The sequence below is a fragment of the Aythya marila genome (genome assembly GCF_965140915.1).
Source record: "Aythya marila genome assembly, chromosome: 8".
Taxonomy (NCBI): Eukaryota; Metazoa; Chordata; class Aves; order Anseriformes; family Anatidae; genus Aythya; species Aythya marila.
The window spans coordinates 22,988,165-23,004,587 of record NC_139049.1 but is presented as its reverse complement, the minus strand read 5'-3'; the positions used below and the strand labels follow the sequence as shown (position 1 = coordinate 23,004,587).

Genomic DNA, 16,423 nt, shown 5'->3' with positions numbered 1-16,423 from the left:
CTCTGCCTTCTTTTATCTGGGTTTCTTTCCCTCCCATTTAGCTTCAAATGTGATTTGATTGATTCTTGTCCCTGTACTAATTAATTACAATTGTGCCTTAGCCTAGGAGGCATTGAAACTAAGCACCAAGAGACGATCAAAAGCAAGTGCTGTGTTCAAAGGAACATGTGGAAATTGGCAAGTTGTTTTCTGGTTCTGACAAAATCTGCTTTGCTGGATAGGGAAGTTGGAGGCCACACAACTGGCCCATGGTCCACCTGCAAATCTGGCTGCCTCAGTGACTGCACCTCTTGACTGGGAGGTCAAACTGGGCTGGGCAAAGGCAGTGAGCTTTGTTCCTCTCAAGGGTGGCTGCCTGCAGAATCCTGTCCTGCTGCTGCATCTCCAGCTAACGCAGATCTGCTCTGCGCCAGCTCTCCAACGGGGCAGCTCACCAGTTTGCTCTGAGAATGAAATTGGCTCCGAGCAACATCAGTGATAGGCAGAACAGAGGAAACTCCAGCATAAACCACAAGCATAATGCTGACTTCAGACTTGAAAAGACTGGTTTAGTTGTAGCATGTTTGTTCCGTTACTTACTTCTGTTCTGTAGGGCTGTATCGTTGGGACAGTACTGAAATCTCTGCAGGCTTGGGCGTTCAGCCCCGAGCCTATTCAGATTACTCAGCATGCACTCTGCTGACCTAAGAAGTGTTTGTTGTCTCTCCACATCCTCTAGATCTTCCAGGGCTTTGCTTTTCTAGATTTGCTATGGGAACTCTTTGAGAAACCACGTAAGCCCAATGACCAAGTATTTTTACATACTATATTTTGCTCTTCCAGGAGAAGCTCCCGTAGCAGAGTCTGTGGCACAAGCTGGATGATTTTGCACAATTACTCTAACAGTTATAGTAGACTATTAGCTGGGGAGGGACTCTTGTCAATCCTGCAGCAAGATCAGGACTTTTGAAGCCAATCCTGAGCCCTTGCCTCCCTGGGGGGCTGAGTTTCCAAGGGGCTCCGACTGCTAGGAAGCTAAATAAGATGTTCATTTCAGTTTGCTTTGATTTCTGTACTATAGAAAGAAGCATGACAGATGATGCTACTTAGGCTTGGATTAGACTGGCTTTGAAAATATTTCTGTAAATAGAGCTTGGGGTTGCAGTTGACAACAGATGACAATAAGGGTAGCTTCAAGCAGAGGCAAGGGACAGTCTGAAAGTGCATATGTTAGATTATTTGGCCTAGTGTCTCCCTCTAAAACTGATTACATCTAATTTGACCAGATGAAAATATGAGAACCATGGGCACCTTTGGCATTTGTAACTTTATTGCAGAAAAAAAAAATCCACTATAAACATATTTTACAAAGAAAGTTGCACTTTGGTGTTGGGCGAGTTTTCTTCCTCACCCCTTTCCCCTGGACAGCAAGGTGTGGGAAACCAGAACAGCCAGCCCCTGCCCTTTTGGTTTTGTGCAGAGACACTTTCCAGCTACGCCAGCCTGCGCCAGTTCCAGCCAGGATGGAGTTCTGTTTTCCACCACTAACTTGCCTCTCTTTGTGCGAAAAACCAGTAGCACCCTGCCCTCCGGCAGGGGAAACAAGTCTGTAGCTAGGGAGATTGCTCTGTGCAGACAATGCTCAATACAAAAGCTTTGGAGCTGTGACAATTACCCTTTAGTTTTCATGCAATAATAGCAGGAGAGAACCAACCCGTTCTTCCCTATTGTACCGGGCATCCTTACAATAAACAGATGCAAGGCCAAAGCCAACAGCTGAATCTGAACTGCACTGCAGCCACTTGTCAGCCACTTCGGAAGTAGTACCACGGGAAGGAGGAACTGCTGCGTTACCCAGTTCGTCTATTTGACCCAGCCCAGTTCTGCTCCACCTTTGAGCCCTGCTGATGGGCAAATTCCTCCTTCCCTGCTAAGAAAAGCAATAACAGAACTGGGAAAAAATAGGTACTTCTGTTTGTGAGCCTATCTGTCCCTTGCGGGGTCCACGTGTTGCTACTGAAAGGAGAGGAGAGACAGCGGCTTCTAAGAGCAATGTGGTGGAGAACTTCCAGCCCTTGCTGTATCCCAAGGGAACAACTGCCTTAATCAAAACTCAAACACTCTAGAGAAGGCGTGTGTTTCTCTTTACCTGCAGTCAAATATGAATTAAACAACAGGAGCAGGTACAAGTTACTTGAATACTTCTGTGTCATGCACTATCCGGTCTTTTTGAAGTGAGGGCATCTGAAGATCCTGACTTGCCCTCACAGGCTCTGGTCCCTGGGTTTCCTTGGAGGACCTTAAAAACCTCGCAGTTTACAGCAGTGATATTTTGAGGCAAAAATGCAGAATCTAATCAGCCTAACATCTAGAAAGGGAAGGGGAGGAAGGCACCTACATCCAGCATATGTATGTCCTCATGACAAGACACTAACTGGCTCAAAAACCAACAGTAAAAGGTAAAGAAAGGAGCTTTGGCCTTGCACTGACAGAGGAGGGACAGTGCAGAGCTAGATTTGTACAACCATTTTCAGAAACCAGATGCTAGCAGCAAAATGGCAGGTACCTGAGGAAAGGCACGTGTCAATCCAGACAGGAAAGTGAACTAAAGCACTTACGGAGCCTGAGCAAGGAGCTTATGCGTATGCTGAAAGTGTCAATTATGGGAGACCCAGTTTCCTAAGTTTGGTGAGACCAAATTAAGTGTGTCTAGTTGGCAACAGACTGAGTTCTGTCAAGCCCTGTTGAGCTAAAATCATGCTTGTTTCCTTCCAGCAACTTTAAAGCAACATGGATAGCGAGGGGGCTTCTCTAGTGGCCACACGACTGTTTTCCCTTGAAGAGAAAAGGTATGCACGTAAGAAGGAAGCAGAGCAGTCTGTCACCCTCCCAGCAGGTGTTTCAGGATGTGCAGTGTCAAGCCTGGGACTAAAGCTGAAACAGGAGCAAAAAAAAGTGCAAGGAAAAAAAATACTTAAAAACACAGAACAAGAGGGAGCCTAGGAGAACTGATCTTCTCATCCCTGGATCCCTCAGAAAACAGCAGTCTCCTTTGCTAGCACTTTGCTGACCCCATCAGTGTAACAGCTTTTGCGTGGATCACTTGTCCATCTCCTTTGAAAGCAGCAGCTGCGAAGACGGACAGAAGGACTCCACGCAGAATGTGATGGTCAGAGTTGTCGTGGCTAATCGGTCACCCCACGCAAAGGAGGAGGCACCCCTTTGGGGCATCTTTTTGAGGAGAGCCTGGAGGAATAAGCCAGACCTGGGCTCTGATTCCCGACATAAAAACTTCAACAACGAACTATTTAAAACATCTAAAACCAAAAGCCGCCTGAAAAAAACAAAAACAAAAAAACAAGAAACCAAAATTCTTTCATTTGTGTGCAAGTCAGAGCCCCCTCATTCGTCAGCAGATTGTCTGGGACCAAGTCCTCAAGGCCTTCTCCTCTGGGAAGTTCAGCCTGCCAGGCGGAGGACAGCCTGGGTGCCTAGTAGCTGTAGAGTGAGAGGGGAGTGTCCTCCATCATGTCATCCTGGAAGCAGAGAAGAGCGTGTTTTAGCCTGCGTGATGGCACAGAGCCCCAGCCAACACCACAAATATTGTCCCTGTGCAGGTCCTGGATCTTTGGGCAGTCCCTCTTCCCTTTTAATGAGGCTCTGGGAGAGAAGAGGTGCGTGCAGGTGGAGGATGTAGAAAACCCTGGCTGTGCAGAGCTCCACTCAGGCTGTGCCAGCATCAGCTTGCTTGCTAGCTGCAGGACAGCAGCAGTGAGCCTGTCCCACCCCTGGAACAGAGCACAGAGCCTGCTTTGTCACGGTCACAAGGCAAATATATCAGAATACAGGAGAAGAGGCTAGGAAGGTGTTTGAGGGGCAGTTTGCATGGTGCTCCCCTTCCTCTCTCCATTTAACCTCTTGCTGTTCCCCTTCAGAGCGAGGGGAAGGCAGACGGCTTCTTTAGCTGTCACCCTTGAGACTTGTCACCTCAAAGCAAACCCCGCTGGGAAGGAGAGGGACCTACGAGGGAGCAGGGGTTGCGATCAGCATCCATCCTTCCCCCAAACACCCCAAAACATTGCTAATAACGTAAAAGGGGAACTGCAAAGAAGACAAAAGCTGGTATGAAGCCAGCCCGTGTCAGCCCACTCACCATGGGGAGGTCCTGGAGGCGCCGGAACTCCATGCGGCTGTTGTGCTGGCGGTACCGCAGGAAGCCCACCAGGCCGAGGATGCCCACCATGACGATGAAGACGGAGATGACTGCGATCACCAAGGGATCGGCCCTCGTCGTGTCAGCCAAAGGAGAACTCGGTAGCTCTGCAAGGACACCAAGGGAATGAGGCCACAGGAAAGCCTTCGCCGGCTGGAGTAGCAAAGCCCTCTCTCGGTGCGACTGAGAGGAAAATTGAGGTACGCCCAACCCTTTGCCATGTTTTGTGAGAGCAGGGACAAAAGCAGAGCATTTACCTGGGTTTTCATCATCACCAACATCCAACACAGAAGCCTTCTCATGCATGGGCTCTAACGGATGCTCCAGAGGAGATGTGCTGGTGGGGCTGGCGGCTGTGCTGGTGGCAGAGCTGCTCACAGCGGGTCTCGTGGTGATGGTACCGGAGGCAGCAGCAGAGGATGTGCTCCCTAAGGTGGAGATGGGAGCCAAGGAGGTTCTGGGCTCCATGGTGCTCACCTCTGTGGCACCCACAGGGCTTGTTCCTGGCCTGGTTTCAGACCTTGCCTCTGTGGGCCCCATGGTCTGTCTGTCTGAAGGCCCCAGCTGAGAGCTGTTGGTGGTTGCTGCAAAATAGGGACAAACAAAATAGGGACAAATGGTCATTTCAAAGGATTGAGTGCAAATGCTGTGGGACTGGACAAAATAGAAGCAAGGCTGTGAAGAAGGCAGATGGGGACTACAGGAAAAGCAGCTTTCTGATAACCCGTCAGAAAACAAGCAGACACAGAGTGCAGACACAGCAGAGCCACACTGTGGGGCACAGTGCTAGAAAGTTCTCTTGGTTCTCATATTTGCCAGTCTGCAATGTCAGCCAACCTCAGCTGGCCCCGCTAGTCCTGTCCTCTGCGGACAAAGGACAAGCAGGGAAGCCTCAAACAGCTCTGCACAGAGCTGGAGATCACCCTGGAGCAAGAAACTGGGAAATGTCTGTCCTCCCTCCTTATGGGGAGCACAAAGGGGCTGCCCAGCAACTGGGCAGCAGCATCCCCTGAGGCTGTGTCACAGAGCAGCAGGACCCCGGGACACAGCCAGGGTAAAGGATACCCTTGTGCACAAACACCACGCGAATCAATGGTCAATGTGCCATGCATCAGGGGGGTGACAATCCCAAAGTGGCTGGGAATGGGATCCCAGCCCCTCAGAGCCCAGCTGAGGAGCACTGCTGAAGTGCATTGGTCAGGATGAGGTATACAAAGGCCTTCCCTGCACACCATCAACATCCTCATCAGCAAGCAGCCAACAGAATTAATACCACAAGTAATGGGGTTTGCGAGGAGGATGCTGAACTCACAGCACCTCTGCAGGTCAGTCCCACTGAACGGGACAGGCCTAATGGCTCTTCCCAATTCTGCCCCCCTCTCCGGTTCCCACCAGAGTTCACAGAAGCAGAAGGACGTTCAGCACCCTAAGTTCCCGGTTTGTGCACCCTTGGGGCAGGACTTTCTGCACAGCCAGGAAAGGCAAAACCTCACCGAGCACGCTGTTCAGAGGAGTTGTTGGGGTCGCACTGCTGGCATCATCCATTTCTTCGGTTGTGCTGAAAGGCTCCGTCACTTCACGGTCGGGCTGATTTTCTTCCAGAGTGCTGCTGGCTGTCGGGGCAGGGGAGGGGATTTCAGTGCTGCTGTTATCTGATGAGCTCACATTGTGGTGCTCACGTTGTGTAACCGGGATGTCTGTGGGGCTGGCAGTAGCAGAAGGCTGCAGTCTCTCTGCCTCAGTGCCTGCCACGGTGGTGGCAGAGGTGGAGGCATCTTCCACCTCTGCACTGTGGGCTCCCGTGACGTTGAGCGTTGCAGCAGTCACGTTTATCCCCAAGCTTGTCTCTGGAACAGCAGTAGTGTCTGGATTGAGGTCAGAGGTTTCCCTGAGCTGATGAGAGGTTGGCGTGGTGCTAAGAAAAGGTGTTGTCACCGAGGTCTCTGTTGCCTTCTCTCCTTCTCCTAGGGAAGAGAGTTAAGAAATGCTGAGAAGTTTTACAGAGATCCCACACTGAAGGAAGAAACGGACTGGAACATCAGGGCCTGAATCTTTCCATCTTGTTAACTCCAAATCCAGCACAGATTTGTACCTGGGGAAGGGGTTCAAAGAGCCTCTCTGCCCTCTTGGCCTCCCTGCTCCAGGGAACCTGTCTGTACCCTCCTCCCTCTCCGTTCTGTGTTCCTGCTCTGTGGGGTCACCATCTCCACCCCTTCTGCCCCAGAGCACCTTTTGAACCTTTTTAGAGGATTTGATTGAGAAAGTAAAGACGAGTCAGAAGTGGTGTAGAAAAAATACAAATGGGGAAAATGTAGAAGTAGATCCTCTGTCTCCCCTAGCTAGAGGAATTGTAGAAAATTGTTTATAAAGTTTGTGTCTGGCGAGGGTAAAGCTTATATTGCTCGTCATCTGAGTAGTGTTGTGGGTTTGCTGTTGGAGGGAAGGGTAAAATGCGTAGCTAAAGGGTACTACAGAGCTGTAAAGCAGCTGGTGGTGTGCTCTGGGAGCTGCCTTCATGAGCTATTTATGAACGCATCGTCACCATAAAGCGTGGCAGTGTTCTGCTGTCACAGGCCTGGGGAGCTGCTCAGCCTCCCCCTGCAGCAGGCAGGAATCCCCCGCTGGATCCCCAGCCGCCAGACGGGGTGACAGCACGCGGGAGGAGGGAAGCCACAAGGCTCTGACACTGCTGTTCACAAACATGGGCCCTGTGAGGGTTTTTGAGGTGTGTAAACAGGAAAAAAAAAAAACACACAGAGGAATATAGTCACATCAGGATGGGCTTTCCAGACCACTTAGGAACATCGCATGGCCAATATTTTTGCTATTTCTGTCCCGTGTTTCTACCTAAGCCACTGAGGCATGATGAACCACTGCAGAAGAACATAAAGGTACTGAAGGAAATCCATCTTCGTGCCCATGCTCTCCATAGCAGAGAAGCATCTGAGGCAGATGCCGTAACCAAGAGACGTTCACCCACCGACAAAGCAGCCCACTCCGGCACAAAGGCCTTGCGAAAACCACAGCAGTTTTTAAAAGCTCTTCAGAACGGGCACAGTTATCAGAGCTCCTCTCCAGCTACGGCACTTAACAGGCCCTAAAAAAAGACACAACGCATCTCGAGAGAGAGAGAGAGAGAGAGGCTCTCGCAGTACCCCAACCAGCTGGAGAATTCACAACCGAGGAGCAGCCTGACGGAGCTGCGCTTCCCCGGCCCGGGCCCCAGTCCCATGAGGGCTCCCGCGGGGGAAGCAGGAGCAGCTCGGCCCCGCTCGGCACATTCGGAGAGAACAGGCTCTCGAGAGGAGCCCCAGTTGGGGTGACTTCAACGTGAAGGGCCGAAGGTGTAAGTGATGCTCCTTTTGGTGTCGCCTGGATCTGTCCACAACAAAGCGAGCTGCTCTGTGAAATGGAGCTAAGGTATAGGATATAGTAACACCCGGAAAGAGAAGAGCTGGGATCACAGCTCTTCATGTGACAATTTTACAGCCCCAAAAACCAGCACTGCTTATTCGGTGAGCTGCCAACTAGGCGAGATCCCAGAGCAGCTGGGCAGCGCTGAAGGCCCCTGCAGCAGAGGCAGATGCTCGGTAAACACGCGGCTACCTGCTCCCGCGTGGCGAGGCGCACACAGAGCTGCGCTGTTGCTGCGGGGTAAACAGGAAAGGCGGTGGCCAGGTGCCCGGCCAGCAGCGAGCCTGGCTACGTGCTGCTTTGAATTGCTGGCCTGTGCCCCGGCCGGCCTCCCATGGGGTGGGCGAGCTGCGATCGGGGTCACGCAGAGAAAAGGTCTGGGGAGAGCTGTCTTGCACAAGAGCAAGTGACTCTGAAATGGCTGTGCTGCTTTTCTGGCTCCGAAAGGAAAAGCAGGGGGAAGGAGGATGAGTCTGGGCCCTGTATAGGAGCTGGCATCCCTGCTGGGAGGTGCTGCGGGGTAGGAGGGTTTGAGGGCCAAGCAGCTCCCCTCATCCTGCTAACACTACCCTGGTCCTGCTGTAACACAGCTCCCTGCTGTCTGCGACAAGAAATGCTGGTGGGAGGGATATTTCCCTAAACTCTTTCCTCCACGAGGAGCCACACGGCTCCTTCTCACAGAACTGCCCAGTGCCTGTGACTGCCAGGGAAGCGGTGCCCAGGAGCACACACTGCTCCAGCCCTGTATCTGACAGGAATCCAGCAGGACCATTTCAGGAAGATTTGTGCTACAGCACACCCAGACAGGCTGCTGCTGTGACACCACAACATTTAAAACCCATTATGCAGAGAATTGCAGTAGAAATGTTAAAATTGGCAGGTATGGAACAGGAATGGACAGCAGGGATGCCCTCGGGGGGCTTTGAGCACCGCAGGAGTTGATGGCACCTGGATTAGCATGTCAGCGGGCCCAGCACAAGTCAGCACACCAGTTCAGGAAACAAAGGAGAGCCTGAAAAAAAAGGAGAGCCTAAACCAAGCTAACACAAAAACTCAAGCCATTAGGAGATGATGGTGAGTAGATAAGGAACAAGGCAAGAGCCATAAGATGGACAAACAGACAAAAGACAGGGAGTAAATCCTGGTCACTCAGGGACAGACGGACAAAAGATGGACAAAAGATCCCGTCACTGCCTATCAGCTTCCAAGAGTAAGGGCACAGCCAAAGCCAGCACAAGCCACCAAGCCAAGCACCAGGGGAAGTTACCTGCAATTTGGTGCCTGTCAGCACGTGGATGCTAAAGAGCACAAGCACCGGTGAGTTTTTCTTCAGTTTTGTTTTAAAATAAAGATACCCCTCCAGGGTTTTGCATTAAGATTTGTGACACTGTTGGTTCGATGCCACAGCTTCGTTCCCCCTGCTCTGCTCTGGATCCTCGGTGCCCTCTAATTCTGCAAATCCCCAGCTCCAGCAGCGTGGCTGCTGCTCCAGTCGCTAAGTGATGATGATTTCAGATGTTTATTAGTTCCTTGCAGGGATGCAGGTCAGAGCTCGTTACTCTGGCATCTTCCTGGAGGAGCTCTGCTTCCTGCACCAGATGCCAGGGAGGCTGCGGCTGCACTGCCTGCGGCATCGTCCTGCGGACGAGGGCACCAGGCCCTCCTCTCAGATGGGAAGGGAAGGAGTTAGTGCAGACACTTCACCCTCCCGGGGATCCTCCAAGGCACCACAGCTGCAGCACACCAAGACAGCTGGTGAAGGCGCAGTCACCCTGGGATCACAACGAAGCCCCAGCAGCCGCACCGCGACTGAAGCAGCCAGCTGCATGAGCTCCGATAATAACAGCATCTCTGTTTCCCTGATGGGGAACCACGGGGAGGTTTGCTTCGGCTGTGCTGCGGTTCCTGCTAACACAGGGCTGGCTGGCTGTCCTCTGGCTGTCCTGCCCCCGGGTCTGTGCTCACCACCGGGCTCAGTGTGTTTGGTGAGAACCGGCGGTCTCAGACCACATCGGGGCAGGGCTGGTGGAAACGGAGCGGCAGCTCCCATCAGATAGTGCTGACTGCAGTGACCTCTGCCTGGGAACCGAGAGGGGCGAAGGAAGAGAGAGGCCCTGAGGGAGGAGGGCTGCAGCCAGCCAAGAAGCCCCCGTGTCTTGGAGAGGGGTGGGAAACGCTCCCTGCTTTGCGAGGGAAGGGAGGGCTCCGAGCATCAGCCCGCGGCTCCAGCCCCTCTCCAGGGCCACACCACAACGCTGAGGGACCCGCACACATCAGCCGTGCTCCCAGCAGCTCTGCAGCAGACGTGGTATAAATATGCCAGAGTGAAGGAAGCCAGCTCTGCAGGAGACGGGGCTGTTCCTGCTTCGCACTCCCTGCCCGAGCTTCGGGGCTGGGGCCAAGCGAGGGGCCGGGGAAGGTTTGTACGAGCCTGTACAACCAGGACAGGGCACTGCTGCTCTCAGGGCAGCCACGCAGAGTGGGGATGTCTCCTCCATCCAGCCAGGTCTCACCTCTGCCACGGCAGCCACCCCACCTTGTATTTGTTTCTCGGGATAAAGCAGGGCAGCGAGACAGAGCAGGGACCACAGCTGGACCAGCCTGTGGATAAGCACATCCACGAACTTGTCCCAATCCCAGAGGTGTCTTCTGCACCCTCCTCTCAGCCAGAAACAGCAGCCTGAGCTCCCCGAGAGTCAACATAAATCCAGCTCCAATTCACAGGCTTTACTGCCGTTTCTAAAATCCCTCTTACAGAGAGCCTAGGGTGAGCTGTAGGAGTCACGCAGGGTAAGGGAGCCAGGGGCAGGCTGGCTGCAGGGCCTTGAGAGGGCAGAGGAGACCCAGACAAAAGCTGAGCACAAAAATAAGAAAGGATCCACCCAGGATTTCCCTAAAAGTGCCGATGGGAGCAGGGCTCCCCGGTGCTGATGAATCGATCCCCCCACGCAGGCTGTCACTGTCTGCGGGTGGCGCTCACTGGAGTCAGCTTCCTCCGGAATGACTGTCAAACCACTGCTCTGATTCATGGAGAAGGCACCCAAACCCTTCCAAAATGCTATTTTTGTGCACTAACTGAATCCAGTTTCCACTTCAGCGTAACAGCTCAGGTCACAAACGATATAGTGAAATGCAAAATTAAGATAACATTTAAAGAGTAACAGCCCAAGCTGTAACCTATATGTATTTAAGCAATTATATCTTCTTGCTTAGCAAAGTACTCCATTAAGCGCAGAAATTATCTTTTGTTGCCAGTTATTACATCTTTATGGTTACCAACCAACGGTAATTAAACAACCTCTTCAAGGAGCAGGAGCTTAAGCATAAATGCACGTAAAGCCATCTAAGTGGGATTTAAACCCAAGGCTCTTAATTTCATTTAAAAGCAGAGCCAGGGTGCGTGCTGATCAGATAGCAGCCCAGCCTGACCTCAGAGCCCCGAATTAAGGAACCCGGGTGGCAGAGGTGGCGGGAGCCCTTGGGGTGGGTGCCGGATGCGCCCAGGGATGCTGCAGAGCAAACACCCTCCCCATGGCAACTCGAGGCTCACGGACACAGACCCAGGGCAAAGGGCAGCTGCTTTGTACACTTGGTCCCACTTTGATCCCTCACAGGACCTCGGTGGAGGTGGGATGCCACCAGGCTGAATTTGCAGTGGGTTCCAGCAGGATCCCAACCAGGGCTGATGCCGGGACTGTCCCCGTCTGTGTCACAGCAGAGAGGGGCCAAACAGGCTCCGGGTGCTGCAGGGAGGCCAGGCATGGGGCGCAGGGACAGATCCGTCCATGCAGCCCATTTGGTGACCACAGAAGTGCCCTTGCACAGCACAAGTTAATTCACACCACCCTGTGAGCTGAGCCGTGCCGTGCCCTGTTGGGCAGGCAGCAGAAGCGAGGGAGCCGAGCTAGAGGTGCCGAGCGCCCGGCGCGGCTCTGGAAGCTGGCCAGGCCAGGCACGTTGCAAAACGAGGGCTGTGGTGTAAGGGACAGGAATAGAAACCAGGTCTCCTGACCGAGAAGCTCCTTCCAGCCCGATAGGCAGAAGGCCTCGAGCTGAGCACGAGACGGGGCGCAGATTAGATACAGGGTGCTGAGCGAGCGCGGCGCCGGGGAAGGACAGCTCAGCGCCCGACCTGCCCGGGCAGGCAGGAGGATGCTTCCCCAGGGCATCTGCAGATGCCGGGCCTGAGGTGTGAGCCCCTGGGGAGCAAAAAGGGGAGGCAAGAGCCTGCTGGTGCTACCGCCTTGTTTGGTGGCACTGCATTTGGGATGGGGGACACCGGACCACGGTGGCACAGCAGGGATGGGAAAGCCGCGAGAGCAGGGATGAGCAGGCCTGGGAAGAGCAACAAAAATGCCAAGCGCGAGTTCTTCAATACCAGGAAAAGCCAAAAAAAAAACCCACGGCACAGACATGCCCAGGGCACGCAGCAGTGCCGGAGCCTGTGCCGGGGAGGTGCAAGTCGTGGCTTTGCTTGGCCACCACCATCTCCTCAGCCGGTTATTTTCCACTGGCCGCATGCAGCTACAAAGCGCCCTGCTGGGCAGGAAGGTGCCCGGGAGGCTCCCACACCGGCTGCTCCGTACCCGAGGACGAGGACTGAGCTGTGATAAAGACGCCTTTGCCCAGGACTGGCCTTGTCTGGGGCTGCAGACCCCAATAAACACAGCAACAGCAGGGAGATCTGGCATCAGCCGGCCCCGGCCCTGATTACTTCAGGAGCCACAGCTGCAGTGGAGGAAGCACTCATGTCATTAGGAGAAAATTAATTAGCCGGTTGCCTTACTAGCAGCCCCATGTCAGCAGGGAGCCTAGACAGTGTGCTATGAGCTGGGGGAGAGCCTGCAGGGCTGCTCGGCCTCCAGACCTTACACGAGCTGCCCTACAGAGCGTGGCAGCCCCATAGAAACCCCAGCAGTGACTGTGTCCATCCTTGGGCTCTTCCCAGCCCCTCTTGGCGTGGAGGGATGGGGCCAAGGGAGCTGCAGGAGGCGAGTGCTTCAAGCACGTGCCATCAGGGTCCTGATGGACAGGGAGAAGAGAGCGAGTGTGTAAGTGGCACCCATGGCACGTCTGCGGGGCATGTTGCCTGCCTGCACAACCCCAGGCACCCACAAGTGTCCCCTCTGCTTGCAAGGCAGCTCAGCACGGAGAGGGGAGGCAGCCCAAAACTACGCCGGGGGGGTTATTTTTAAGGCTAATGGTGCTGGAGGAAGTGGATTTCCGCAGGCAGCGAAGAAAGGCTGCATTGAGAGCTGGGGTGGGCAGAGCACGGGGACACAGCAGCACCAGCCCCTGCCTGGCCCCACGGCAAACGCGGCCGGAGGGGGGGCAAAGAGGATCGGCACCGGGAGCAGGGCAGGGACCCTTCTGGGTGCCTGGTTTGGGGCAGGCTTGTGGGGTGGCTGTTGGCTTTGGGGCCAAGCTCAGGGTGCCCCCCTTCCACCATCGCTGTCCTGTGGGGATTCTCTGCTGTCTCGTTCAGGACTGAGCTTGCCATGTGGTTTTCGTTACTGGTGGCAGCTCTTCCGTGCCATCTATTTCACAAAATATTTGCTCTCTCACTGAGGCCGGGACTAGCTGGCAGATCCAAAAGCTGCGAGGACGAGGGCCAGGCCAGCCGCATAGGTGCCATTTCCTGAGGCCACAAAGGGACTCTGGGACTGGGACTAGGACGTTAGGCACGAAACAACCCAGGAAAAGTCCAGCACAATGTTAATTCTGGCACGTCCCAGCACTTTGAGTCTTGGACGTTGCAGCGGGAGGGCTCCCACGAGCCAGCAGAGGAAAGCAGCTCCCTGGGGTACCCCGGCGTGCGCGATGGGGCCAGCGCAGGCAGCAGCAGCCCCGAGCTCCTGCACTGCTACACCCCGTAAGGGCACAGCCACCCTCATACGGGCAGCGTGGCTTTATCCAGGGCTTTCCCAGCAGAATGGGGTCTGCTTCGGGACCGCTTCACCGTGCTCAGCCTCAAACCCAGACAAACCGCATCCGGGGCGCCAAACCTCAGCCCGAGCTCAAAAACCTCAGCAGCTCCCAGCGCCGGGCACCCACGGGGGGCTCCCAGCAGCCGTTGTTAGAGGCAAAAAAGCACCCAAAAAAATCTCATCCCTTCCTCCCCAACTGCTGCCCTTTGCCGCGCTGTGACCCGATCGGGGTCTGGCCGAGTTTTTTTTTTTCTTTTCTTTTCTTTTTCCTTTTCTTTTTTCTTTTTCCTTTTCTCTTAGCAGCCAAGCAGAAGGACCACGCTTGCTCGCCGAGCCCCCCCCCCCGCTTTGTCACTGCCACGGCCAGGGGGATGGCGACGGCTCCAGCCCCTGCCCCTGCCCCTGCCCCGCCGCGTGGCCGCCAGCGCGACGCTGCGAGCCCACGTGGGGACGGGGCTACCGCGGGGGGGGCTCGGGCTACTGGGGGGCTCCTCGGGCTACCGGCGGCGCTCCCCCCATGCGGCTCCGGTGGTCGCCGCCACCTCCCCTCCCGCTTTGTCCCCGGTCCCCTCGGTGCCAGCTCCGAGGCTCGGACCGGGGACCGGAGCTCGGCTCCTCGGGGCGACCCCCGGGGACCCCCTCCTCGCCCCCCGCAGCTCTCGGGCTTTGCCCAAATTTCGGGGCGCGCCTCGCGGGGTCCCGGCTGCGAGCTGCGGAGCCCCCAACCCCGACGGCGCCCCCCAACTCCCCCGGTGCTGCGAGCCCGGCGGGCCCCCCCCTCCTCCTCCCCGTTGATTTCTCCCCCCATCCCGGTGCCCCCCCGGCCCGGTGGCCGCCCCCGGTACCTGGCAGGGCGCAGAGCAGGCAGCAGGCGGCCAGGCGGAGCAGGGCGCCCCGCGTCCCCTCCATGCTGGGCCGAGCCGCGCTGCCTCCGCCGGCGGCACCGGGGCGGGAGCGGGGCGGGAGCGGGGCGGGCCGGTAAGCGGGGCGGCCCCGGTCGTGGCTGTGCGGGGAGGGGGGATGCTGACACCCACCCCACCCCCGGACCGGCCCCGTTTGGGTCCTGGCATCCCCGGTTGTCCCCGTCCCGGGCATCCCCTGCCCTGTCCCGTGTTCCCCTACCCGTCCCCGGTTCGGTCCCTCCTCAGCATCCCCCCTTCTGGTCCCACATCCCCTCTGGTACCTCCGGTTGAGCCCAGCACCCCTGCTTCTGATGTATGGGCAGCATCCCCCTGGGGGCCCTGTGCCACTTTGGGGTCCCTGGGCTGGGAGCGGGGTGCCCCAGGTGCCCCTGGATGCTGCCCTGGGTGGCAGTGGGGGTGCCACGAGTGGTTCCTCAGGGCATCCCGCAGCCCTGTCCCACCCCTCTTGGGGTCTGGGCACTGCAAAGGCCAGGCCCTTTCCCCAGATATTTGCTGGGTGAAGGAAATCCCAGCCTGAGCACAAACCCAGACAGCAGCTGGGTCAGCCTTTGCCTTCCTTTTAGAAAGTCTGGTGGCATTCATCTGGTTGGCATTTCTGGAGAAGCAGCCCCAGTACGAAGCTGGTTGTGGGGAGGCGCCCTGCAGCCTGGGCTGTTTTCTGGAAGGACCAAAAATCCCCCTGCAAATCCCTTGGCCACTCTGCTTCCTCTCCAGCCCAGCTGGTTCAAGCCCTCCCATCCTGCCTGTCAGTGCTCACAGAAACTAGTAAGGAAGGTTTTGGGCTTCTCTGATTTGGGAAGGTGCCTTTTGGCCATGGTACATCCCTTGCTGAACCTTTCTTGGGCTACTTTGGCAGAGGGGGGGCTCCGGGTCCTTTCCTCCACCCTGGTACCGGTGCCAGCAGCACAGTGTGCAAGGTGGAAATGGGTCGTTTTGTTCCTCCAGCACTCACCTTCCTCCAACACAGCTTCTAGGTAGCTCTGCCCGTGTTTCTGGGGCAGGCAGAAGATTGCTGGGGTGATCTGACTGTGCTGGAGCAGAGCTGATCGTCGTCTTCTATGGGCGCTTTCAAAAACCCCATGAAATCTCCCCCCCCTTCTTGGAAATGTGTTTCTAACCTCTTACTGCCACTGACTTCTGGCATCCCATTAAGGCAGAAGTAACGAGGCCTTTACAAACTTCCCAGCCCTTCAGGGGAATTATTTGAAGGGCATTTACAACATTTTGGACAGTTGTAGGAGCCTTCTGCTGCCTGGCACCACCCAGCCCCATGCGCGGGGCCGGGGCACCTCCGCTCCTCATGGTGCGCACCCTGGGGACCTGGGCTGGATGTGACCCATGCAGCCCAACGCCCGCGTGCTTCTGACTCATGTCACTTCTCTGCTCTCTCTCCAGAGACACCGAAGCTATATCTGCCTCAGCTGGCTTCTAGACAGCGGCTCTCAGTCGTCAAGGTTACGGGTCCCTCCGCTTTAATTAAGCGTGTGTCTGTGGCACAGGGGATTTTCAGCAGCTGGGTGACAAGGAGAGCTGGGCTGGTGTTCCCCAAAGGGGTTGGTGAGCAGCATGATAAACCCGTGCAGATGAGCCCCCCTGCAGGCCAATGCTATTACTTTAGCTGATCTCGGCTCTCCTCATTAGGGTTATGATTAACGCATTAATGAGACACCTTGGGCTCCCCATAGCAGGGATGGGGCGGCTGGGAGCAGAAATGTGTCAGTGTCGGCGTGATGCCTTCCCCACCGCAGAGAGGGGAACAAAACGAGGGAGCACTTCATAATGTCCTGCTGGGGCACTGCTGATTTCTCATGGACAGAGAGAAATATTCCCCTCGGACAGTGGGTGGCAGCCCCTGTGCCCGCGTGGCTCATGCAGGGGCTGTGGTTTGCTCAGGGTGAGTCCTCTGGGGTGTTCTCAAGGATCAAAACCACTCCTGCAAACCTGATCAGCACACAGAGCAGCCAGGT

At 55.6% G+C, this 16,423-nt stretch overlaps 1 protein-coding gene across 1 annotated transcript; it reads right to left on the bottom strand.

The window, feature by feature from the left end:
- Window positions 1–1,220: 1,220 nt before the first annotated feature.
- LOC309881076 (uncharacterized protein) lies at window positions 1,221–14,479 on the bottom strand. Its single transcript, XM_082766661.1, has 5 exons — window positions 14,379–14,479; window positions 5,686–6,156; window positions 4,450–4,776; window positions 4,133–4,299; window positions 1,221–3,515 (listed from the first exon to the last, which is right to left on the bottom strand). Exons 1-5 carry the CDS (start codon window positions 14,440–14,442, stop codon window positions 3,471–3,473), a joined length of 1,074 nt encoding a protein of 357 aa, XP_082622787.1. The 5' UTR covers window positions 14,443–14,479; the 3' UTR covers window positions 1,221–3,470.
- Between the last annotated feature and the right edge of the window lie 1,944 nt (window positions 14,480–16,423).

Bases quoted from the DNA above. Each gene is read 5' to 3' on its own strand.
- LOC309881076 (XM_082766661.1), bottom strand. From the start codon at position 14,442: ATGGAGGGGACGCGGGGCGCCCTGCTCCGCCTGGCCGCCTGCTGCCTG. The intron at 4,300-4,449 runs GTAAATGCTCTG...GTGTCCTTGCAG, and splicing joins TGGTGATGATGAAAACCCAG to AGCTACCGAGTTCTCCTTTG. The intron at 3,516-4,132 runs GTGAGTGGGCTG...CTCTGCTTCCAG, and splicing joins GCCTCCAGGACCTCCCCATG to GATGACATGATGGAGGACAC.